This window comes from Hyperolius riggenbachi, chromosome 9, assembly GCF_040937935.1.
Source record: "Hyperolius riggenbachi isolate aHypRig1 chromosome 9, aHypRig1.pri, whole genome shotgun sequence".
Taxonomy (NCBI): Eukaryota; Metazoa; Chordata; class Amphibia; order Anura; family Hyperoliidae; genus Hyperolius; species Hyperolius riggenbachi.
In genome coordinates, this window is record NC_090654.1 from 30142604 (window position 1) to 30169833 (window position 27230).

General features: G+C 44.6%; 1 protein-coding gene across 2 annotated transcripts in view; it reads right to left on the minus strand.

Moving 5' to 3' along the window:
• Positions 1–17930: 17930 nt before the first annotated feature.
• Positions 17931–27230, minus strand: part of FCER1G (Fc epsilon receptor Ig) — a 37819-nt gene continuing 28519 nt past the window's right edge. For both annotated transcript variants that reach the window (XM_068252314.1, XM_068252313.1), the window contains exons 5-6: positions 21506–21526; positions 17931–19317 (exon numbers count right to left, since the gene is read on the minus strand). In XM_068252314.1, coding sequence (XP_068108415.1) covers positions 19255–19317; positions 21506–21526 — 84 coding nt within the window. In that variant the 3' untranslated portion in view covers positions 17931–19254. The remainder of the gene's footprint in view (positions 19318–21505; positions 21527–27230) is intronic.

The window sequence follows — 27230 nt, forward strand, 5'->3', positions numbered from 1 at the left end:
TAATCGCACATGCTCAGTACATCCACGCTTGTACACATAAGGGAGAGCAGCCGCAAACTAAAAGAGGGTTCCGACCAGCTGCAGAGGGGTCGAGGAGGATATGGGAAGCCTCTGAAGCATCCAGTGGCTTCCCTCATGGGTCATTATCTGTACAAGATCCAGAAGGACAGACAGGTTCGGGCCAATTAACATGATATTGCAGAGATATCTGCTGATGATCGGTGGTGTAGCTGGTGCCAATTGGCAGCAGAGTCAGGAAGAGGTATGAGAATCTGGAGAAGTACCTCAAAGAGGAATGGGAGTGGCTATAGAAAGTGAAGGCCACAGTGGCCATGGTGGTGGTCGGAGTACTCAGGGCAGGGACTCCTAAGCTGGAAGAGTGGCTCCAATACATCCTCAAGACAGCTGTCCAGAAGATGACGGTGCTGGGTATGGCTTGAATACAGCACAGAGCCCTCAAACACTCAGGCAGTAGCATAACTACAATTCATGGTGCCCCCCAAAGTTTACACCTCTTCCCCTTTTTTTCCTTCATGGCCTTGAGGCTCATAAGACAAGTGTGGCCACCATGATCTTCATACCCATCACAAGTGTAGCCACAAAACACCTGATGTGAAGTATAGTCCCCTGTATAGGAGGAAGAGAAGGTTAGTAGTTGGGGGCATAGTCCCCAACCGTCCCGTTTTCGTCGGGATTCTCCCCATTTGGGGGGGCTATCCCGGTAAGAGCCCCCCAAGTCCCGGGCGGCTGTCAGTATTAACAGCCGCCCTTAGCAGGAGGAGAGCAGCGCAGTGGAGGGAAAGCGGTAGGCAGCGGCGGAGAAGGGGGCCATCTCCCCCCCTTCTCTCACCTTAGGGTGCTCTCCCTCCCTCGCTCTCTCGTCCGATCTGTGTGTGCGGCAGCGTTTGGCAGCTGGCGGGACTTACCTTCCGTGTCGCTCCATGCGCCGGCGACGAGACCAGACGGAGGACACGGAAGGTAAGTTCCGCCCTTCTGCCAGCCACCGCACTTCATTCCGGATGGGACAGCGAGAGCACCCTAAGGTGAGGGAAGGGGGTGAGATGGCCCCCCTTCTCCACCGCTCTCCTTCCCTCGCTCTCTCCTCCTGGGGGGGACGGGACAACACCTGGCTACCTATTCTGGGCACATATACCGCTGGCTATACTGGGGCACATATACACCTGGCTACAATATACTGGGGCACATATACACCTGGCTACAATATACTGGGGCACATATACACCTGGCTACAATATACTGGGGCACATATACACCTGGCTACAATATACTGGGGCACATATACACCTGGCTACAATATACTGGGGCACATATACACCTGGCTACAATATAGGGCACATATACACCTGGCTACAATATACTGGGGCACATATACACCTGGCTACATATACTGGGGACATATACCTCTGGCTACATATACTGGGCACATATACCCCTCCCTACAGATACTGGGGACGTATACCTCTGGCTACATATACTGGGCACATATAACCCTGGCTACATATACTGGGGACAACTGGCTGTTTGTCATTATGTGCATTTACTGGTGAAAAGCTGTCTCTTATGTGCATTTACTGGTGAAAAGCTGTCTCTTATTATGTGCATTTACTGGTGAAAAGCTGTCTCTTATGTGCATTTACTGGTGAAAAGCGGTCTCTTATGTGCATTTACTGGTAAAAAGCGGTCTCTTATTATGTGCATTTACTGGGGAAACGCTGTCTCTCATTACGTGCATTTACTGGTGAAACGCTGTCTCTTATGTGCATTTAGTGGGGAAACGCTGTCTCTCATTTCATGCAATTACTGGGGAAACGCTGTCTGTCATGTGCATTTACTTCATATTTTATTTATGTAACTACATTAGCTGGTATAACTACATTACAGTTAGCCCCACCCATGGGCAGGGTATATGAGGGATATATTTATTAAAAAATATAAGGGCATCAATATTAAAAAAAAAAAAAAAATCTTCAAAAAAACTTTATGGTAGGCGTGACTTGGGGGTGTTTAGGGGGAGTGGCTAGGGTTGTTTGGGGGTGTGTGGCTAGGGGTGTGGCCTGTGTCCCGATTTCTAATTTTAAAATGCCCCCACAGGGATTTTTTTGTAAGTATACGATCATCTGAAACAGAAAGCATGCATCAGTGTGAGCAACACAAACTACTTCATGTTACACAATAACGTGCTAAAAATATTTGACTGCTTCCCCTTCAGTGACCACAGGCAGCAGCTCTATGTCCTAATAAGTATATTTCTCACTCAGAGATGCTGTACAGTATTTGCTTTCTCCTTGGGGTGTGTCTGCTTCCACATGTGAGGGACTATTTCTCACCACTGTGGTTCCTCCAGGAACACTACCTCAGTGCCAAGCATGAGTATAGGAATGATTCCCTCTCAAGTCCCGCCAATGCTGCCATCATGTACTCCAGTGGATTGAATATGATATAGATGGGACTTAGTATACTCTGCAACTTGGCATCCTCTGCAAACTGACTGCGTCACTGCACCTTAGCAACAGATGCTACTTCGAGCCCATTACAACTTTGCACTTACTACTTGGCCCCCGCTGCTACCTTCTACTTACTGCTTGTCATCTTACGATCTAGCGTGTTACCTACTGCCCGCCTATAAATACCTTGTTGCCACTTGAGTCTACCAATCACTGCCTTCCCATCGCTAGAATCTACCAATCACTGCCTGCCTATTGTTAAAATCTACCAATCACTGCCTACCTTCCACTGGAATCTACCAATCACTGCATGCCCTAAACTAGAATCTACCAATCACTGCCTGCCCTAAACTAGAATCTACCAATCACTGCCTATCCTACACTAGAATCTACCAATCACTGCCTGTCCTACACTAAAATCTACCAATTACTGTCTGCCCTACACTAGAATCTACCAATTACTACCTGCGCCTTGCTAGAATCTACCAATTACTATCTGCCCTACACTAGAATCTACCAATTACTGCCTGCCCATTGCTAGAATCTACCAATCACTGCCTGCCTATCGCTAGAATCTACCAATCACTGCCTGCCTATCGCTAGAATCTACCAATCACTGCCTGCCTATTGTTAGAATCTACCAATCCCTGCTTGTCCTATGGTACAAGCTACCAATCAATGCCTGCCCTACACTGGAATCTACAAATCACTGCCTGCCCTACTACACTAGAATCTACCAATCACTACCTGCCCTACACTGGAATCTACCAATCACTGCCTATCCTACTCTGGAATCTACCAATCACTGCCTGCCCTAAACTAGACTCTACCAATCACTGCCTGCCCTACACTACAATCTACCAATCACTGCCTGCCCTAAACTAGAATCTACCAATCACTGCCTGCCCTACAATCTACCAATTACTGCCTGCCCTAAACTAGATCTACCAATCACTGCCTTCCCTACACTGGAATCTACCAGTCACTGCCTATCCTACACTGGAATCTACCAATCACTGCCTGCCCTAAACTAGAATTTACCAATCACTGCGTTCCCTACACTGGAATCTACCAATGACTGCCTGCCCTACACTAGACTCTATCAATCACTACTTGAACACCAATTAAATATTCTGAGCTGAGCACTACCGGTCTGCCACTAATCTAACTATCTCTACCATCACACCACTAGTATTCCTCTATCATGCCCTGTCTGTCACTGGTTTTAGTTGCCTGTGATTGATATTGTCTGCTTTTTAAACAAAACGGCTTCGGTGAGGTGAGGTGGGTATTCCATGGGTTGCATTGCCTGGGCATCAAGTGTGTTAGAAATGTCCCTAATCACATAGCCTGTGCCACTCTGCGTATTGTCCACCCTCACTGTCACCTGGCAGTGTCACGCAGCCTCATGTGCTTCAAGTCAGATCAGTTCATTTAGGTGCAGATCACACCTGATAATTTGGGCGTGGCCATAAGCCGCTGTACCAATTGGAGCTATGGCACTGCTGGGGCAGTAATTTGAGTGCTGGTTAAATTGCAGCTATGGAAGACACCAGAGTACCGCTATACTATAGTCGAGCGCCACCTTTCATAGGTAGCAGTGGGGGGACAGGATAGCGGCCATAGTCAGCGGGGAAGGTTAGTGTTAGGTAGGCGATTAGTATTAGGAATGGGGAGAAGGATTCGATTCTGGTGTAGGGCAGTTTGGTTATTATTATTATTTTTTAATTATACAGCACCAACATAGTACAATAGATATACATAGAACAAAATAGGCACAATTGAGATTTTTCAAAAAAAAAAAAAAAAAAAATCGCAATCGTGGCAATTTTGCTGCGATTTTAATGCAAGTCAATGGAGTAAAAAATAAAAACGACCTGCAATAGACCTTTCGGTGTGTCAGGGCCCTAAACAAACTTTCCGCAGTGATGCAGCTACCAGCAGTAAAGATGTCACTACCTGTATTAAATTTCAGAATGTAAATCAGGGAGAGGAAAGATTTTTCGATGGGCAAACACTGACTACTGTATATTCTGGCGTATAAGACTACTTTTTAACCCTTGAAAATCTTCTTAAAAGTCGGGGGTCATCTTGTACGCCGGGAAACGTGATGCATGTACACAACATGCTTATGTTTAGTTACCGGGTGCTGGAGATTTGGCGGTTGTCGCATATGCTGGGGGGAGCTCACCACCCACGCTGCAAGGTCTGGGACGCCCGAGGTATGGAAGAAAGAAATTGCACTGTGCCCATAAAACATGCCTCTTCTACCCGTCTGGCCCGGACAGGGCCGGGCCGAGGCAGAGGCTGGAGAGGCTCCAGCCTCAGGGCGCAGTGTAGGAGGGGGCACACAATTCATTCAGCGGTCATTCCGAATTGTGTTTGAAGCAGAAAGAAATAAGAAAAGGGGATACATAGCAGTGACTGCAGCCAGATAACTAGATATTAGGGTGTTGGGGAGGTTGTGGGCCCTGTGGCCCTCTTAGTGTAATAGCAATCAGTGTGTGACGGCTGGGGTGGGAGGGATGGAGGGGCGCACTTTGGTGTCTCAGCCTTGGGTGCTGGAGGACCTTGTCCCGCCTCTGGGCCCGGACTATCCTGTTACCACCTCTCAGATCTCGCTGCTGAGGACTGTAGTGAAGCTGCGCAGGTACACATGTGGGAGATCTGAGAGGAGAAGAAGGAGGTAAATAGGATAAAAGGGCGAGTCAGACATGTGAAAGACCCACAAGTCCGCATGGAATTGCACACCACCGTGGAGGTGCGGATCAAAGTGCCATATAAAAGAATCCAGATGATCAGAGTGATTTCATGGGGGCAGCCATCTTTTTGGTTGAAAGGAGGTGACAGGGAGCATGAGACACAGTTCCAACTGTCCTGTGTGCTGATCACCCTCCCAGCTGCGCATGCTAGGCTTCAAATGTCAAATTCAAAATAAAAAAAAAAATCTAATTTGAGCCAAAAGAGCAGAAGGAGAACATCAACATCAGAAATACCATCATGTTTTGCACAGCATCAGGGGAAAAATGCCTGGGCAGATTTCTTTGATGGGGTGGAGCTTAGCTTCTGTGCAGCTAAAATGAGGCTTGGGTAAGAAAAACAAAGTTCTGATGATGCTGTGAAACTGCTAAAGAAACAGAGTGTGCGGATCTAACTGGATTCAGACATGTGAAAGAGGTGTGTTTTATGGGCACAGCACGATCTATTCTTCCATACCGCTCTGATAAACAGGGAGACAAAGAGAGCTGACCAATCCAACCAGTCAATCCCCTGTATACAGTTATATACCGGGACCACATACAGTAGTACAGCACCAGTATCTCTTCATACATAGCACCAGTATATGAATTTTTAAAATTTTTATTTGGAGTGCGTTGGAAGAGGGGTAGTCTTATACGGCGAGTATATCATATCACTAGAGTTGTGTGAAAACTCACATGCTTCTGGCTGATGTTTCATTTCGAAAGTGGGGTCCAGAGAATAACGCTACAGAAACCTCAGACAGGAAGGAAAGCCTATCGGACACAAACAGCCGAGCGTCCCTCCGCAGCAGATACTAGCCTGCTCTGCCAAACGACATGCTTGCAAAGAACACTGCAAACAGCCACAAGACCAACAACGGTAACATAAGCACAACAAAACTTGTGAAGGTACCAAGATCTCCTGAAATGTTTCCTGTCCCTTTCTCAGTGTTTTAGGACTTGTTCAAACTATGAACATTTACAGATTTTTTTTAAGCGCTGGCGATTTAAGAAATCACCCTAAAAGCACTTCCGCAATGATTTCCTATGAGAGCATTCACATGTAAGCATTTCGATTTTCAGAAAATCGCAAACGTGCTACATGTACCATTTTCTAAGCACTTTTGCTATAATGGAAAGTATAGGAAAAGCGCAAAACGTTTGAAAAATCACTTTGTATAACGATTTCCCAAGCGCTTTTAAGAATAAATACATTGGGCTTGATTCACAAAAGAGTGCTAACTGATAGCACGGCCGTTTTCGCGCGAATTTTCGCGTTGCGCTTGATCCCAAATTTTCGCGCGAAACTATAACGTTTTTGTGCGCGATTGTGAAAATTTGTGCGCAAACGATATTGGTTTCACAAGAAAATTTGCCTTTGCGCGCAAAAACATTATCGTTTCACGTGAAAATGCGCAATGCGAACATTCGTGCGAAAACGCCCGTGCTATCAGTTAGCACTCTTTTGTGAATCAAGCCCATTGTATTTATTCATTTTTTGGGTGAAAGAATTTATGACAATCTCGAACGCTTACAAAAGCGCTTTTCTAAGCTCAAAGCACAGGGAAAAGCGCTTTAAAAAAATGCTCAATAAAGTGCTTGCAATAGCGCTGGCGATTTATAATGTGAACAAGGCCTTATTCTTATTTTACCGCGGTGAAAGTTGAGTGTAACCAAGGTCTTTAATGCGGACCTGAACTCAGAACTTCCTCTCTGCTCTAAAAGATACGCAACACCATAATCACCTTTACAGAAAAGCATTTCTTTGTTGTACAATGAACTATAAATTGCTTTTTTTTCCCTATGTTGCTGTTGCTTACAGTAGGTAGTAAAGAGATGTCAACTGTGACAGATTTTGGACTTGTTCATCTCCTCATGGAAGATTCTTAGTATTACCTTTGCTAAGGCTACTTGCACACCAAGACGTTGCGTTAGGTGCTACGTTAAGGTCGCATAACGTGCACCTAACACAACGTATGGTGCTGCAAGAGAGGACGGTAGAGTGAGCCGCGTTAGGCGGCTCTATCCCTATAAGGTCTCCCAGAGTGGCGCTGATTGGCCGGCGGGACCACGTGATGCGGAGCGAGACACTCCGCATCACGTGGTCCCACCGGCCAATCAGCGGCCGCCAGTGCAGTGAATATTAAGTAGCCATGTGCGCGGCTACTGTAGCTGGCTCTCCCCGCCTCCTCTCACCCCCCCATTGCGCATGTGCAAACAGTCTAACGCGGCTATAGCCGATATAACGCCGTAGCATGCTGCACTTTCTGGACAACGTGCAGCGTTACATGTAACGCAACGTGGGCTGTGTGAACAGCCCACTTGTGTTACATTGCTGTGCGTTAGGGGAGCGTTACAGGCGCACTAACATGCGCCTGTAACGTCCCTGTATGTAAGCAGCCTAAAAGTAGTTCTTTGAACGGATCTATACAAACATCTCAGCCAGCAGCCTCCCTACTGGCTTGTACACTATTTGGGCAGTTGGACTGAGCAATTGCGGTTCAGTAAGCGCTTTTGTCAATAAATACTGTACCTGAAAATTCCACATGAGGAAATGGACTGGTCCAAAATCTGTTAGATCTGTCAGATTCTTACTACCTACTGTAAGTGGCAAAGTCATAAGAAAAAAAGTAATTTATGCTACATTTTAATCTGGAAAAAAATGTATTTAAATGTAACTATTTTTTCATCCTTTTAATAATGAAATTCTTTAATTATGTCCACTTTAACAAAAAACATTTTCCTAACTTTACCGATTTTGTATATAACTCAATTGACGTGATTACTGCGTAGTCATTGATCCAGATGGACACTGGAAGGTATGATATCAATCCACAAGGGATTTTACATTCAGGTCTTTAAGATAAATGTATCCCTTATGATCACACATTTTTACGTACAAGCAGTGGTGTAGCTAAGGCGCTATGGGCCCCAATGCGGTCGCAACCTCTGCAACCCCTATTGCTACGCCCCTGCATACAAGTTTTGTAGTATTGAGGCTGGTTTCACACCAGGACATTGCGTTTTAGGGGACGTTAAGGTCGCATAACGTGCCCCTAACGCAACGCCTGGTGCTCTCTGCTGTGGACGTCAGAGTGAGCCGCGTTGTGCAGCTCACTCTGGCGTCCGTGATGCGTACTCTTGGACGCATGCGGCATCACGTGGTCCCGCCGGGCCAATCGCCGCACAGAGCGGCCGCTTCAGGAAGTAAACACTGCACGTCACTGAGTGCAGTGAATATTAATTAGCCATGTGCCTGGCCGCTCTCCCCTCCTCCCCAATGTTGCTGAGCATGTGCAAGCAGTCTAACGCGGATCTGCCGCTTATATAGTACTGCAGTACGTTGTCTGCCGCTTATATAGTACTGCAGTACGTTGTCTTATGGCGCAGCGTTACTAAGTAACGCAACGTGGGCACATTGAACAGCCCATTGATTTTTCATTGCTGTGCGGTGGGGTGCGTTACAGGCTGCTCTAACGTGCGCCTGTAACGTCCCACTGTGAAACCAGCCTTAAACAATTCAATTTATATGTCAGCACACATGCTAACTGTATCAAAGTATAATTTCCATGTACTGCAGTAAAGTAAGTAATATCAAACAAATCCTTAAAATTTACAAAATTAGTCTTTAGAGAGATATGAATTTGAAAAATATATTTTGCTCTAAACATTAAACACAAAAAAACCCCACTCAAAACATGAAAAGACTGATACTGATGTCAGGGAAAGGCATTATTACACTGGAGCTAACTGATAACATTGCCAGTTATTATCATATTGGCCTCAATTCACTAAGCTTTATCAAACACTTTATCAAACGTTTGATAATTTACCTCATGGGTAAAATCTAATTTTGAATTCACCAAAGTGTTATATATTTATCGAATGTTTTATCAATAAAACGTTCAATAAATCTATAACGCCTTAGTGAATTCAAAATTAGATTTCACCCATGAGGTAAATTATCAAACGTTTGATAAAGTGTTTGATAAAGCTTAGTGAATTGAAGCCAATTATTGGCTATCATTCATAAAGGAGCTGTCGGTACGGGGAATCAGTGCGGGAAAACACCGCTGGCGGTGTTTTAGACTTCTGGGTGGGCATTCATAAAAAACATCCAGGTGCGGTGGCAGTGCGGAGATTCCCCGAACTAGGCATGCGGTAGGCTGGCGATAGGCAGGCGGAGACATGGAAGCTGCCGAGTTGATACATTTCTCCGTGTTCCGCTCTGCTGCAGCTGCCTGGGAGGTCTATGTGTCTCCATTCACTTACATTGTTATCGCCACATCAGAGGGAGCGGTACTTCCCGACCTCACACCGCTTGCGGTGATCTTTATGAATGAACATTTTGCTACATTTGTACAGATAATCACTGCACAAGGCGGTGATTTATCACTCTGCTCGGTAGTGTCATTTTTTAATGCGGAAAGAGGCTTTATGAATGCTGACTTTGCCGAGTGGTCGGTAAAGTCAGCTGTTTTTAGCATTTCCGCATGCGGAAATGCTTTATGAATGATAGCCATTGTCTTGTAATTAAGTAATTGCTGTGCAAACAACATAGAGGCAGTTTTCTCTCAGTAAACAAACATTCAGCAGAGCTGCACCTAACAGGACTTGATGTTGCCATATATAAGTAAATAAATACTTGTTTTACTTACATAGCATATGTATTGTACTGTCCACGTTTTGATTTCAGTGAATTTTATATAGTAAATAAAGAGAATACAATTCCAGGCATTTTCTATCTTTACTACCTCTGACTGAAGCCAATCCTGATGTAATTTCCACCCTTACTCTTTTTTTCTCCTAGAAACTGCACTGTCATAGCTAGCTTGCTTTGTAAACACATCTGAGCACAGCATAGATCGTATTTCAGAAGCTTCCGCAGATGGGTGAGGTGTATTTCCCTTCTCAGCTGTCTGTCACACTGAACTGCCCTCAGCCAATCAGTTAGGAGCAGGAATGTGGGAGGAGAGATAACAAGCTTACCTCTCCTCAGCAACATTCCAAATAGAGCCAGACTGAGGCCTTGTTCACATTGTGTTCCATTCTCGTGTCTGTCCGCGTTGGGCTGTTTCTGAGGCGTCTTTTTTTTCTGATTCCCGGCGCTTGGGTGGGAGATTCGTTTTTGTGCTTAGCGCTTTTCTAAGCATTTTTTCCGAGCGGTTTTGTAATTCACTCCGTGACGCAAGTCAGGAAGTGAACTCTTTGATCGGGAAAAGAATAAATACAATGTATTTCTTCTTAAAAACGCGAATGCAATCGCTGCACAAAGCGATTTTGTGAGCGTTTTGTGTTTTTCCTATACTTTTGCCTCAAAAATGGAACACGCACCGCTTTCCTAGCCGCACCGTGAACGACCCACGCTGATATGAACCTTCTCATAGACAATTATTGGCCACGCGGTCTGGGGGCTTTTTGAAAAACCGCAGAAAGACAAAAAAAAGACAAAAACGTCTGCAGTGTGAACAAGCCCTCACTGAGATAAGATTCATTACAGCAGAAACATTTATGATTATATTGGAATGCTTGAGTTGCAGTGTCAGGTTGTAGACTGCATAATAAATACAGAGCAGTAGGTAAATCGAATTAGATTTTATGGCTGATAGTCCTGCTTAAAATTAAGAATAAGGTAAAAATAAATTGACCTAGAAAACGTGTTTTGGTTTTGTTTTTTGTTGCTGTGTGTGAAATACCTTCAGATAGGAAATAAAGATCACCTGATAACACCTTCTTTGTGAATCGACCACAAAATGACACACAGGCCCAGAGTTGTACTCTGCTGCAGATCAAGATAATGACGCCAATCTGGTCTGTGAGAAATTGCCGCTGTTAGCTGACAAAAGATTACAGTCTTTAGATCAGAGTGAAAGTGGATGGCGAATTAGCTTTGGTGTGTTTGCAGTTGCAGTAAAGTCCTTCTTGCCGGTGTGTATGCAACAAGTTCTGACTCACAAAACCTTCAACCACCTCTTCTACGGCCAGATAGGACTCTGCTGTCATTTCGAAACCTCTTACACCTATTACAACATAGCCCCAATCACAGCCACCTCGGTCTAGGTACTTTAGTTATTCATTTTCTGGGTTATATTAAATTTATTATACAGGTATACAATATACGCTTGAAAATTTGACACTGAGGGCCCTTTCACACTAGAGGGCTTTTTCGGCGTTTTAACGGCACAGCCAAAGTTGGCGTTTTCCAAGGTAAAAGACTTTCATTTTACCTTTCACATCTAACGCTGCGTTTTGGAGCGTTGCGTTTCAATGCTCCCAGGAGCTTTTTTAGGGCTGACCGCGGCGTTTCTCATTACAATTGATAGTAATGTGTTGGTGTTAAAACGCCTTCAAAACGCCTTGAAAACGCCTGCAGCCAAAACGCAGCGTTTTAGCCTTTTACCGCTGCCTGTAGTGTGAAAGAGCCCTAAGGCCCCGTTCACTTCTGAAATTTGCTTTGCGCAAATGATTTTACAGCGATTAGTGTGGTAGAACTCATTGGACACTTCCGCGATTCAGAGCAATTGCGATCAGCACTTTACTAAGCACTGTACCACGATCGCTCCAGAATCGCGGCAAAAATGCTGCAGGTAACACGTTTTGCGATTGGCGCTAATCGCAAAACGCCCGCGATCGGCGCCAATTGCGTCAGTGAGAACACTGCCATAGGTTGGAATAGCGCTAGCGCTTTGGTGATTAGTGGGAATTGCCTGCTAATCACCCAAGAGTGAATGGGCTGGAACCCACTAGAGCGTTTTTTTGAGCGTTTAGGGAGCGCTTTAAATTACTAGCGATTTCCCTAAACGCTCTGCCAATGTAAATAAATGTAAGATATTCCATAGTAGCAAAATCGCAAGACATGCAGCATTTTGGGAGTGTTTGCGCTTCAATGTAAAGTATTAAAGTGCTGGCAAATCGCTGATGAATCGCTACACATAGCGATGTGAGTGTGATTTTAAATTACTGCAAACTGTTAAAAAAAAATTAAAATAATTTGAAAGGACCAATCAGAATGAAGAATGCTAATCGCAAAGCGCTACACAATCGCTGGCAAAAGCGTACATTTTTTTTAAATCGCTCCCAAAATCGCCAGAATACACTCATGAAATCGCTTACAAAACGCTAATTAAAATGCAAACGATTTGCGATTTGTAGGGGGTTCCAGGCCTGAAACAGACTGAGTTAGAAATTGCCTAGCAAGCTCATAGTGAACCAGAACTCCTAGGACTGTGTGAAGGGCTGAAAGAGCGCAAAAAGACTGCTCACTAAGATATGAAAAACAGAAGTTTGCCTTCTTAAAGAGACTCTGTACTGAAAAAAATGCCCCTGGGGGGTACTCACTGCGGGAGGGGGAAGCCTCTGAATGCTATCAAGGCTTCCCCCGTCCTCCTGTGTTCCACGGCGGTCTAGCTGCAGCCCGCGGAACGCACCGCCAACAATTTGTCAGGCTGTGCAATTCTTACCTTTCCCTGTTCCAGCGGGGGCGCTGTTGCGGCTCTCCGCTCGGAAATAGCCGATCTCAGTTAGGTCCGCTCTACGGCGCAAGAGTCTTGCACCTGCGCAGTACAGCAGACTCGACTGGGATCGGCTATTTCCGCCTATCTCCAAAACGAGTGCCGCTACTGCACCTGAGCTGGAGCCATGAAGGAAAATATTTACTTCCCTGCCGTTCGGGGAGCTCTATCGCTGCCGCTGTGGGACAGAAGAGGATGGGAGAAGCCTCGATAGGATCCAGAGGCCCCCCCACCCGAGGTGAGTATCCCTTCCCCCCCCCCCCCCCCAGGGGTGTTTTTTCTCAATACAGATCATCTTTAAACAGAAGGTAATTGCCATTATTTAGCTTGCAGTGAGCTCTGAGGTGTCCCACAATGCATCACTGCTGAATATCAAATGATCTCTTTGTTGTCCCTGTAAGCTAACCACACTCCCAGGCCTGCTGGAATGCAATGATGTGTCAGCTTTTTAATATTATGCAGACAATACGCAACTGTACCTCCTCAAATGTGTTCCTGACTGCTTGTCTGCTATATCCTCCTTCATGTCCTCTCGCTTCCTAAAACTTAATATGAGTAAAACGGAACTAATCATTTTCCCACCGTCTCTGGCCACCTCTCTGCCTGAAGTAACTATAAATGTTAATAACACTCCTATAACTTCAGTTCCCAAAGCTCGGTGCTTGGGGGTAATATTCGACTCTTCTCTCTCTTTTATTCCTCATCTTAACTCCATAACCAGATCCTGCCATCTCCAACTCAAAAATATATCTCGCAACCGTCCCTTTCTCACGCATGACACAACCAAAATGTTAATACATGCTCTTATAATTTCTCGTCTGGACTACTGCAACGAACTTCATTGTGGACTACCTTCTAACAAACTGGCCCCGCTTTAATCGGTACTGAACTCAGCTGCTCGTCTCATTCATCTTTCTTCTCGATCTTCCTCTGCTGACCAAGGCCGGATTTGTACTCTTTATCACCCTAGGCCACTGTCACCAGCCGCCCCCCTTCAGTATAGATAGTGAGATGACCCCTCCCCCCTTTCCCTCCAGTATGTATAGCCAGATGACTCCTCCCCCTTTCCCTCCAGTATAGGTAGCCAGATGACTCCCTTAATCCCTCCTTTTCCCACAACCTTTCAGTATAGGTAGCCAGCTCACCTTCACACCGCAGCAGCCATCTGTGTCACTCATTTCTCTGCTCGTCTCCAGCGCAGAAGCTTCCTCTTCCTTTCTGTCTCCAATGCTGCCCAAGTCCATAGCAGCCGGCCACAATGCAAACGTGCACAGAGAGCAAGGTGGCAGCTGCACAGGCTGCTAGCAGCAGAGTACCGCGGTCAGGCACTTGCCTGATCTCCCTGCATTGCAGCATATGCAAGCTTGCAAATGCTGCACCAGTTTAGCCTGCTTCTTTGGTGCCCTTCCTCCTGTGGTGCCCTAGGCCATGGCCTAGGTGGCCTTGGCCTAAATCCGGCCCTGCTGCTGACCCTCTCTGTCAAGCTCTTCACTGGCTGCCAATAAACCAGAGGATTCAGTTCAAACTCCTAACCCTAACCTACAAAGCTCTCCACAATCTCTCTCCCCGGTACATATCCTCAGTAGTTTCCAGATACAAACCAAATCGCAATCTCAGATCTGCACATGATCTTCTGTTGTCCTCCTCTAGAATTACCTCCACACATTCACGCTTACAAGATTTTGCACGCGCTTCACCCCTCCTCTGGAATCCCCTCCCACAACACATCCGTCACTCGCCAACCTTTGTTACTTTTAAACGCGCTCTAAAAACTCATTTGTTCCGACAAGCATATGTGCTACCTTAAGCCACTTCCCTTTGTCCTAAGACCAAATTGCACTCCTACTAGGTATCCTAAAACACACTGCCTTTATATATTTTATCGTATACTACCCCCCCTCTTGTTTCCCCCCATTCCCTTTAGATTGTAAGCCCGCAAGGGCAGGGCTCTCTCCCCCTTTTGTGTCTTGGAAATCATTATACATTTTATTCATCATGTTACTTCTATCACTGTCATTGCCAATTCTGTAGTTTGTATTCTGTATTCTGTATCATTTTTGTATTTTGCCACTAATTATGTATCGTGTATATTAGTGTACACTATTGTCTGTATTATGTACCCCATGTTTGTTTCTTACTTTGTACAGCGCCACGGAATATGTTGGCGCTTTATAAATCAATAATAATAATAATATTACAGTCACATAAATCCAAAACAGGCTGTATGCATGTAGCAGGGGGAGATCCTGGATTTTCAGTGGGTGGAGTCCTGAAAGGTCTCTCATGGCCACGCTCAATATAATAATATGGTAGGACATTAGACTATGACTATGGTAGGATTAGAGTGTGAGCTCCTCTGAGGACAGTCAGTAACATGACTATGTACTCTGTAAAGTGCTGCAGAAGATGTCAGTGCTAAAGAAATTATTAATAATAATATGGCAGGACATTAGACTATGACAATGGTAGGGATTAGATTAGATAAACTGACATTTATTGAGGTATTTACCTCACACAAGTCAGTAAGTTACCTCCCAAGCCTTAAAGAAATGACATTTCACAAAATGTTCTGTAAAATCAGCTGTTTTCTGCTTTACCGATTGAGCCAGGGCTTAGTGAATTGAAGCTTATGCGGGCGTAGAGGGGAGGAGGCGGTCCTGCTTTCAGGTCACGCCCTCTGTGTGTGCATGCTGATGGTGGCATTTTTTTCTACATTGATGTAATATTGCCTGAAATCACAACTTAAAATGTGAAGTATCAAATTTCACAAACTTTCTGCCCTCAGCTCATTACCGACAATACAAAAAATAGCTTTGATTGTGCATTGTTAACACAGGAAGCAATTAAGTTTGTTTTTTCCTAAATAGATACTTTATTTATAGCTTTAATAATCAAACAATAAAAATAAAACTGAAGCATTTTCAGACCTTATTCTGTACGTTTCTTGACTATTAACCTGCTGGGCGGTATGGACGAGCTCAGCTTGTCCATTACCGCCGGAGGGTGCCGCTCAGGCCCTGCTGGGCCAATTCTCATCAAATAAAAAGCAGCACACGCAGCCGGCACTTTGCCAGCCGCGTGTGCTACCTGATCGCCACCGCAGCGGCGGCGAAAGAGGGTCCCCCCAGCCGCCCGAGCCCAGCGCAGCCGGACCAAACAGTTCCGGCCAGCGCTAAGGGCTGGATCGGAGGCGGCTGACGTCAAGACGTCGGCTGACGTCACTCCGCTCATCGCGGCCCTTCTTGTTACTTCTGATCACCGGAGGCGATCAGAAGTACGCATTAGGAGCGCCCTCTAGTGGGCTTTCATGCAACTTTCAGTTGGCTGCATGCAATCGTTTTTTTTAAATTAAACAAAAACCGTCCGGTCGCCAGCCTGGCGATCTTAATAGAACACCAGGCTGGTTAAACAGACTACTGATTGAAAGGTTGCCTGAAGTGACTTAAAGGACAACTGAAGCAAGAGGGATATGGAGGCTGCCATATTTATTTCCTTTTAAACAATACCAGTTACCTGGCAGCCCTGCTGACCCTCTGCCTTTAATGCTTTTTTCTCTGCCTGAAAGAGTTAAATAACAGGTATGCAAGTGGCTGACTCAGTCCTGACTCAGACAGGAAGTGACAACAGTGTGACCCTCACTGATAAGAAATTCCAAATATAAAACACTTTCCTAGCAGAAAATGGCTTCTGAGAGCAGGAAAGAGGTAAAAAGGGGAATTTTCTTATCAGTGAGGGTCACACTGTAGTCACTTCCTGTCAGGACTGAGTCAGCCACTTACATACCTGATATTTAACTCTTTCAGACAGAGAAAGAAAAAAAGGAACACAGCCTAGTTATTTGTGTGCTAGGCACTGTACATACACATGTCTATCTCATCATTTCACATGTCAGTTCGCGTATCCTTTAAATATTAGTTCAGAAATCTAATGCTGTTTCAATCCCTTGTAAACTCTTTTTTAAATGTGAATACTTTATTTTTGTTAGTAGCGGCTGATTCTCAAGAGACAAGTCAGAATATATTGTATTATATTGTACTCCTCATGCTCATTGGGATATACATATAGTCTGTAGCTAGTTTTTACTCTCTATAGCTCAATAAAGCAAAATAAAACATGTCTATATATTAATCTTTACATTCAAGACAACCTCTGAGCAAGTATAACATTGTACAAATCAGATATGCATTAATTACGAAAGAAATCCCAAAGCATTAAATGTATTTTGATATACAGCAGGTATAAATGGTGCTTGTGATTCCTGCACAGCAGTTCTCAACCTTGTAGAGGGAGGAGCATACTGTGCTGCCAGACTTGCAATGTGAGCTTGCTCGGAGGAGGAGCAAGCACAGTGATGACTCATGAGCGTGCTGCTGCTCTGCACAATCCAGTCAGGATCCTGCACAGTGCTGCAGCATTACATACGCTTTCCACGATGTGGCCTTTCCTATTAGCTACAGTGGATCCCTGAAGATTATCTGAGAACTATCTTCTTACCTCCCTCCTTATCAAGTGATTGAACTCTGATCTCTGCAATGATGCTGAGGTTATGGCATGACAAGGGCTAATATCCACAGAAGTCATTTCCATCTAGGGAGACCCGCTTGGGTAAGTATGCCAGTTATAGATATTAGGGCTGGTACAGACCAAGAGCGGTTCTGGGGTTTTTTTTTAAACGCTTGCGGGGGGGGGGGGGGGGAAACCGCTTGGCTAGTGAATGTGAATGGGATGGAGCACACCAAAGCGGTTCGTTTTTTCCCCAAATGCAAACTCGGGTCCTGCAGCATTTTTGCTGATTTCTGAGGTGATTCTGCCTCAATGTTAAAGAGAGTCTGAAGCGAGAATAAATCTCGCTTCAGACCTCATAGATAGCAGGGGCATGTGTGCCCCTGCTAAAACGCCGCTATCCCGCGGCTTAACGGGGGTCCCTTCACCCCTAAATCCCCTCGGTGCAGCGGGGGAGCGCTTCCTGGTTGGGGCAGGGCTAACCGCCGCAGCCCTGCCCCACGCGCGTCTGTCAGCGCGTATCTCCACCTCACCCCCGCCCCTCTCAATATTCCTTCACTGAGAGGGGTGGGGGAGAGGCGGCGATGCGCCGCCGATAGACGCGACTGGAGGCAGGGCTGCAGCCGTTAGCCCTGCCTCCAGGAGCGACCAAGTCTTGCGGGGGGGGGGGGAATTTGGGGGTGAAGGGACCCCCGTTTAGCCGCGGGATAGCGGCATTTTAGCAGGGGCACACATGCTCCTGCTAACTATGAGCTCTGAAGCGAGATTTATTCTCGCTTCAGAGTCTATTTAAGTATAGGAAAGTGGAAAACTTCTCTGAAAAATGCTAGATCAGAGCGGTTTTCCAAGCATTTTTTTTATAGTAGCTGTTCAGTTACAGCTGTACTGTAACAAAATATAAAAAACACTACACCAAAATGCTCCAAAAATTGCTAGGAATGCTTAAAAAAATCGCTAGGCACTTGCCTAGAATCGCCTTCAAAAAAATAACTTCAAAAAGCGCTTAGCGTTTGCTTTTACGCTAGTGCTTTTTGGTGTGCCCTGGCCCTGTCCTTTTGCCCAGTTGATAGTAGGGATGGTCAATGAGATGCAAATAATTTCGAGTTGATTCAACATTATGCAAGTTATGTATGCAGATTTCTGTAAATTGAAAATGAACTACTCAAATCCTGCTGAGGTAAAATTCAATTGGTCCATTTTTCAAGCTGCACAAATTTGCATTCAAAATTTGCATAATCCTGCATCAACTTGAAATTAGATGCAAACAATTCTGAGCTGATGCAAGTTTTATGGTTACCCTATGCTAATGTATTTAGTTCAAAAATGGACCAATCAAAATGTCACAAAGGTTGCATTTGACACGTCCATTTTCAAGTTGCATAAACTGACCAAAACATAGGCGTCAGAATTATTTGCTCACTGAGCATTCCTATACAGGTGTATAAAAACAAAACAAAACAAAACCCCAAAACCACTTTGTATATAAAAGCACTAGAAGGGGTATCGGGGACCCCCATGTTTGCTATGTACAAGGAGGATTGGATAAAGATGGCCATACATCTAGCGATCGACTATCCGATTTTTTCAATTCGGATGAAAATTGGTAATGCAACATGTCAGCCAGATTGATGATTCGATCGATTTCATGGCAAAATCAGTCGAATGCACTGATCAGACATGCTGAAAAATCTCGGTAAAAAGTGCTCGAACTGGTGCACAGGGGTAATGGCGTTCGATATTGCGAATTTGCGATGACCAACTTACGCAACAGACCGGCCACTGTCCCCAAAGTGTAAAATGTCCCCCCAATGGCGCTGCAGGCACTGGGGGAGACAGGCGGCCGAGGCGTTGTTGCTAGGGCAATTCCTGATAGATTTCATGCTGAAATCTAGTGGGAATCAGTCTGCAGTGTATGGAAAGTCAACAGATCTCACTCTGATCAGGTTGGATCAGAGAGAGATCTGTCTCAAGGTCGAATCTGCCCATCATCGCCTGATGTATGGAGGCCTGAGTGATCTGAGTATATCCGTCTCTTCAGTTAATCTTCTCTCCTCTGTGCAGAGTCTCGTAAGTTGCTTTGTCTGTTTGTCCGAGTCCCTGGAACATACAGAAAAACAATCTGATAAACACCAATATATCTTCTCGTGATCCGCAGCTGTAATCAGCAGGAGACACAAAGCAATCATGTCTAAACTAGTGATGAGTGCAAATTTCGCAATTACGATGCTAAATCATAATGTGAAATTTTGGGAAAATCTTAATTAATTTTATCTGTAATTGTAATCATTCGTAATTTCGTTTTTGAGAAAATCTATTTCAAAAATGCAAAGGAAAAATGGTTTTACACTTGTCGTTTTTCTGAGTTTAAAAAACATTTTTCTTTGCATTTTTAGTATCGATTTTCCTTAAAAACAACAAGGTCTTTTTGAAAGAACATTTTTTTGACTTATAAGTGGAACCGAGATAAACTTTTACTGATTCCATAATTGTGTTCCTTTCATATAGTTTATAGGGCATTCCTCAAGCCAAATACTTTTTTGTTTTGTTTTAATACTCTAATTCCCTATAAACTGAACAAGCCTCGCCCACAGCTTCTCCAGAGAGCCTTGGCACTCTCAGACCCAAGTAGCAAGGGCTTATGGGAGCTCAGTCTGGGCAGGAGGAGGAGGTTACTGGCCATTGATTTCAGAGGCAGAGGGGAGGAGGGAGGAGGAGAGGGGACTGAATTTACACGCAGGCAAGCTGATAGCATCTCCAGCCCTCAGCCTGTGACAATGTGACAAACAGAACATGGCTGCCCTCATTGTATCACAGGAATAAATATTCATAAAAGTTTGAAGCTGCTTGCAGCCGGATATGCTGTGTAAACTATCTAAACTTTAGATAAGATATAGACAAGTTACTTGTTATAGTTAATTTTTTATCTCGGATCCGCTTTAACATATGATGCAAATTTTGGTGAAAACAGCTTGTATTGGAGCCTTGCTATTCACCACTAAATTCAGCACAAAATTAAGTAAAAATTACGCGAAATTACAAATGATTATACAAAATCAATTGAATTTACAAAACGTAATTACGTATAGGCTTAGTTGCGAAAAATAGCTGATTGTGATAATCACTAGTCTTAACTTAAAGGATTCCTGAGGCAAAAAAAAGAAAAGTTCCACTCACCTGAGACGTCTTCCAGCCCCATAGAAGTCTATCAGGTCCCACGCTGAAGTTCTGCCCTGCTCCAGGCCGCCACTGTTTCCTCTGTAAGATTGTGACCTGCGGCTGAGTCGTGGTGTTCTGCACATGCGCGGGTGCTCAAGTCATTGTGAACTGAGCAAGCACAGAGCTCTCCCAGCCACAGAAGCTCATTCATGAGAGGCGCGCATGCGCAGAAGCCTGAGACCCAGCCTCAGGTGGCGATCATACGAAGGGGACAGCGGGGGCTGGAGCGGAGCTACGGCGTGGGACCTGATACAGTTCTAGGGGCTGGAAGATGCATCCGGTGAGTAAAACTTTTCTTTCTCAGCTTTGCCTCCTGTCTCCTTTAAAGCGCAACTGAAGCGAAAGGGATATGGGATATGGAGGCTGACATATTTATTTCCTTTTAAGCAATACCAGTTGCCTGGCTGTTCTGCTGATGCTTTGCCTCTAGTACCTTGTCTCTAGTACTTTTAACCACAAACCCTGAACAAGCATGCAGCAGATCAGGTGTTTCTGACATTATTGTCAGCTCTGACAAGATTAGATGCATGCTTGTTCCTGGTGCTATTTCAGACACTACTGCAGCAAATATATCAGCAGGACAGCCAGGCAACTGGTATTGTTTAACAGGAAATAAATATGGCAGCCTCCATATCCCTTTCGCTTCAGTTGTTGTTTAAGTTTTTTTTTTTTTTACAAATAATCACATAGCTGCTCTCTGGATAAACATTTTATTTTACAGGAGCAAGATATTTCTCCTGTCAAATTTTTCCAGATATTTTTTTGGGCACTTTTCCATTAGCCGGGCGCATCCACTAGGTGGCGATAAAACTCCACCAGAATTACATCTTTCCCTACTATCCATGGCTGCCGGAAGGGGAAATAGTAATTAACGCCACCTAGTGGATGCGCCCGGCTAAAGGAAAAGTACCTTTTTTTTTTCTTTTCTTTTTTTATAGAAATGACATCATCACCACCTGGATAGGTTTTACAAGAGTGATATCACAGCTCTCCAGATATGTTATATTTTACAGGAATGACATCACTGCTCTCCAGGTATACATTATATGTTACAGGAAATTATACTCACAGTGTATACACCTTCTCCTGTCTGAAAATAAAATGAAGAAAGAATTAAAAGAGAAATCAAATTAAGACAGACAGCTATGATAGACAGACAGACAGACAGACAGACAGACAGACAGACAGACAGACAGACAGACAGATAGATAGATAGATAGATAGATAGATAGATAGATAGATAGATAGATAGATAGGAAATAGCTAGACAGACTGTGCCATATGCAATTCAGTTTTTCTCCTAAGTTTTCTCCTTGGTGATATTTTTACAACTTTGCTTTTGCCTTTGAAGACACTATATATATATATATATATATATATATATATATATATATATATATATATATATATATATATATATATATATATATGTACTACCCAGCGCTGGAGTTTCTTAAAAATGAGCTGCGTTGTTAGTTGAGGGACCCCTAAAACCCTCGCAGTAATAAGTCAGAGTAATATATTAGATCTAACACGCGCTTCAAGTATGTAACTCAATTTCTTCTTATTCTCCGTTCCTTATATTAAAATCCACAGAAAAAAAGATCAATAAAATACTCAAACAACCTTATGTTAAAACCCAGGTCATCCAAGCCCATTCATTCATGCACATTCAAAAATAGAAGGGCCCTTCTACCTCAACCTTACTCATCAGTTCGTGCAAAAAAGGGGGAAGAGCAAGTACGTATTAAGGATGGTGTAAAAATGTAAATATAAAAGGGGAATTGAAAAATACTGGATCTCCAGAAATCCTCATAGGGAACCTGTCCCGTTTTCAGCAAGCATCTGTTTCCAAAGGCTATAAAGTCATGGTTTCTCTCCAATTGAGATAAAAAGTTTCCACTTACAATTCCGCAGTAGGTCTGCTATATCGAAGGATGGGTCTGCTATGCTCCAAGATGCTCTCCTTCTTGTGGGTCTCACCACCGCAAACCCAGGGTCCGTCTAATGGTGAGCCGTCTCCTCGCTGCTCTCCACGCCGTATAGTTGAAGTGCGCATACGTCACTTCCGTGTGTTAAACTCACGGGTCCGCTCGTCGCACTTCCTTCTGGCTGGCTGCAGTCTATGTTTTGGCTATTGTGGGTGACGTCACCGCTAAAGATCCGTTGAACCTCTGCTTACAGGCGGCCGCTGCGCGCTACCGCGGCTCGCCTATTGTCCACGATCTGAGCCAAAGGATAATGAAACCTCTACGCGTTTCTGCCAATTAGCGTTGGCCTTCTTCAGGAGGGTTTACTCTAGGTCGTCTGAGGCTAGCATTGTCCATCCTTCTTTTATAATGTTCATCAATCATTCCTTCCTTCCTCTTAATCGGGTTATAGGTCATAGTTCAAAGGGTGCCAGAGTGTGGCTATGTCAATTCCTTATATTATTCGTCAAGCAAATAGCAACATTTCATGTCACTTAATTCAGATCCTAATCCTTCAATTAATGATCATTTAAAATATAATATAAATAGGATTGAGTACACGCATTCATCACTCTCATCACCCATAAACACATCCCACACCACCCCCTCCTCCTAAGAAAATACATAGAGCAGTAGTATTAGCCATACTATGCCAGGGGGAAAAAGAACACAAGTAGATAACTACTTGATCTACTTACATAACACATGTATTGTACTGTCCATGTTTTGATTTCAGTGAATAATATATAGTAAATGAAGAGAATTCTGTTCCTGGTGGGTGCCATGTATTTTGCCCACAATTAGGCTAAATCCTGATGTCATTTCTGCCCTTTACTTTTTTTATTTTCTCCTCCAATCGCTGAGTCACCTCAGCCTTGCTTGTAAACACAAGTGAGCAGGGGATCATGTTTCAGATAAGCAGTTAGGCAGGGAAATAAATGGAAGAGGAGGAATATATTATAGATAAAAAGAACCCCCAGCATGAAAATATTTATTATATCTGACTACTAAAGGGCCAGTGCTCCTTAACCCATTTGTGTTCCGTCGTTTTCACTTGAGAAATGTTCACCTCCCATTCATTAGCCTATAACTTTATCACTACTTATCACAATGAACTGATCTATATCTTGTTTTTTCCGCCACCAATTAGGCTTTCTTTGGGGGGTACATTTTGCTAAGAGCCACTTTACTGTAAATGCATTTTAACAGGAAGAATAAGAAAAAAACTGAAAAAATCATTATTTCTCAGTTTTCAGCCATTATAGTTTTAATATAATACATGCCTCCATAATTAAAACTCATGTATTGTATTTGCCCATATGTCCCGGTTATTACACCGTTAAAATTATGTCCCTATCACAATGTATGGCGACAATATTTTATTTGGAAATAAAGGTGGATTTTTTCCGTTTTGCATCTATCACTATTTACAAGTTTAAAATAAAAAAAAATATAGAAATATATCATCTTTACCTTGATATTTAAAAAGTTTAGACCCTTAGGTAAATATTTACATGTTTGTTTGTTTTTTTATTGTAACGGTTTTGTTTTTTTTATATTAAACATTTTATTTGGGTAGTTTTGGGAGGGTGGGATGTAAACAATATGTTTATGTAACGATCGGTGTAACACAGAGAGGGTCTGATTACCGGTGATCTGCAGTATCACCGAGAATGCAGAATATACCCGATTATAGATGATCTGCAGTATCACCGATAATCAGATATATCTACTAACCTCTGGACACCTGAGTAGTAAGAGTGTTTGGTGTAACAATATACTTCAAGAACGGCACCTCAGGAGGGGGTGCAGGAGCAGTAAGGAGTACTGCCCAGAAGTAAGTTCCTTCCTATGGCCTAGACTCTCCCGGGGGAGGAGCTAGGCTAAGAGTAGGAAGGACAGAGCGTGAGTGACACCAATGAGGGGGTGTCACTAACAGATCTGGGAACTGCCTCTAACAGTAAGGCCAGTTCTCGAGGTCGTTAACACACAGACAGATAAGGTACAGATTCAGGAGACAGATTCGTAATCCAATAGACAGGCAGGGTTCGGCAACGGGTATCAGAGGTAGCGAGGTACAGAGTCAGAAGGCAAATACATAGTTCAGGTACTAGCAGAGTTTGGCAACAGGGTATCAGAAAATAGCAAGGTACAGAATCCGCCATGCCATCCGCGGAAACAGCCGCCTTGCTCTGAGTAGAAGCGGCGGCTTTTCCGCGTTTCTTTACAGTTTATAATGTAAATGTGTTTTAATTTTTTTTTTTTTTTACTTTTAGTTGTAGTATTACTTTTTGGCCACAAGATGGCGGCCATGAGTTTGTTTACATGACGTCCCTCTAAGCGTAACATACGCTTAGAGCGACGCACGGGGGAGGTAACAGCCAGGAAAGGTGCAGCTTCCGAGAGAAGCTGTCGCTTTTTCAGCGGGGGAGAGGAATCAGTGATCGGGCACCATAGCCGATTCACTGATTGCCTAGCTAACGAACCGCGGGCTGGGAGCTCGCGTGCACGCGCGCGATCGGCCGCGGTAGCGCGCATGGTTCCTGGACGTAGTTTCTACGTCTAGGAACCAAAATAGGTTAAAGAGAAACCGTGACCAAGAATTGAACTTCATCCCAATCAGTAGCTGATACCCCCTTTCCCATGAGAAATCTGTTCCTTTTCACAAACTGATCATCGGCTGGGTCTGTATGTCTGATATTGTGGTGAAACCCCTCCCACAGGAGACTGTGAGGACCATGGTCCTGGCAGTTTCCTGTCTGTGAACCTTGCTGCATTGTGGGAAATAGCTGTTTACAGCGGTTTCCAACTGCCAAAAAAGCAAGCAGCAGCTACATCACCATCCAGCAGTAAAATGTCACCATGTAATAAATGTCAGAATGTAAATCAGGGATTTAAAAGTTTTACAATGGGCAAACGCTGACTAAGGCTGGTTTCACACCAGGACGTTGCGTTTTAGGGGCCGTTATGGTGGCATAACGTGCCCCTAACGCAACGCCTGGTGCTCTCTGCTGTGGACGTCAGAGTGAGCCGCGTTGTGCAGCTCACTCTGGCGTCCATGATGCCGTGATGCGTACTCTTGGGACGCATGCGGCATCACGTGGTCTCGCCCGGCCAATCGCCGCACAGAGCCGCCCTGACCTGTTTTGTGTGTTCTTTGGTCTTCACGGTGTTGTTGCTCCCAATATTCTCTTAGACAACCTCTGAGGCCCTCACAGAGCAGCTGTATCTAGGGTCTGTTTCTCGCCGCCACCCGCCGCATGTTATTGCTCACGCGCAACCGGCGCACACTCAGCCGCCTGCCGGCTCCCTGGCCCCGCCCTCCTGTCTCTGTCAGGCTGGGTCCAGGGTAGGGAGGGGACCCCCCGAACTACCTCTATCCCAAATTGCAGCCCCCGAGCCCCACTGGTTCCCGAGATAGGTTTCTGTAATCTATCTCCTGAACCAGCAGGGCTCGGGGGCTGCAATTTGGCATAGAGGTCGTTCGGGTGATCCTCTCCCTACCCTGAAAATTTGAGGAGTGTATGATGTGTGGAAGCGGAGATATTTATTATTTTACCATCAGCAGCATAACTAACTTCACGCTGAGCATGCGTGCTACTCAGTGTGGAAGGGAGCTTCCGGGCAGCGCAATCAGACATTACACCGGCACCTGTTACAGGAGTTGTCGTGTCACATGACATGATGCGGGTCAGCTGACACTCCAGCTTCTGTGCACGGGGAAGCCAGAAAGCCGTTCTGAGCCCGCAGGGAGACTGCTAGACACCGCTGGAGTGTTTTAGCGGGAAATTTGTGCTATTTCGGTCGGTTGCTCAAGCAACCGGCAAGATTTTGTATCAGGCATTAGGCGATCCCCACCAGTGCCAGATACCGAGGACTGCTGTACTTACTGTAACTGTCCCTCAGAGGTGCTCACAATCTAATCCCTACCATAGTCCTATGTCAATGTCTGTATCATGTAGTGTAAGTATCGTAGTCTAGGGCAGAGGCGAACGAGCCATTAGGCAGCTATAAATTTTCGCCTAAGGCGACAGGAAGAGGCAAGGGCGCTTCTGCACTGAGTAGTGAGAGAAGAAATGCCTCTCAGCTGACTCAGGTGTCAGTTTACACAGCAGCAGCGGGGCTGACTGGACTTCAGCTCAATGATTCAAAGAACCACAGTAATGAATGAGTCAGTGAGAGAAGGCACTCATCCTAGTCAGGGATCCGAGGAGTACAGCATCATCAGCTCCTGAGTCCAACTCCTGAGAATTCAGTCCCTCTCTCTCTGCTACTGCTAACTGCGTGGATGTAGAGACTGTGTAGCAGCCAGGCATTGACTTCCCCCCAGGCCGCCTTTCATTCAATGATTTAGGGTTGGTCCTGTGTCTGCTGTATTCAGGTTTGTTGATGTAAGGCAATGTAAAATACTAGGCTAGCTGATAAAAGTGCAATTAGAGGGCAGGCTAGCTGGTAAATATACACAGCATGATGTAGAACTCGTCTGGAGGGTCAGTGGGAAAAAATCTGTCTGATCTCTCTCCATTGTTATAATGACTGCATGTGCAGATAAGGTCTTAAACAGGTTGAAAAGTTTTGACAGTCCCTAGACTCCAGGAGGGCTGCTTGCTGACTTGTGTAAGAGATTGGCAGGGACAGCAGTCCTATTACCAGCAACTAGTCTCTGTGTAATGTGGGACTGCAATACAGATAAACTGCTCCATCTCAGGCTATTCTCAGTCTCACTCCACTCCTCCTATCTCTGTATGTGTATAGTGTATGTCTACTGTGTGCTGTGTATAGTGTGCTCTGTGTGTGTGTGTGCTCTGTGTGTGTGTGTGTGTG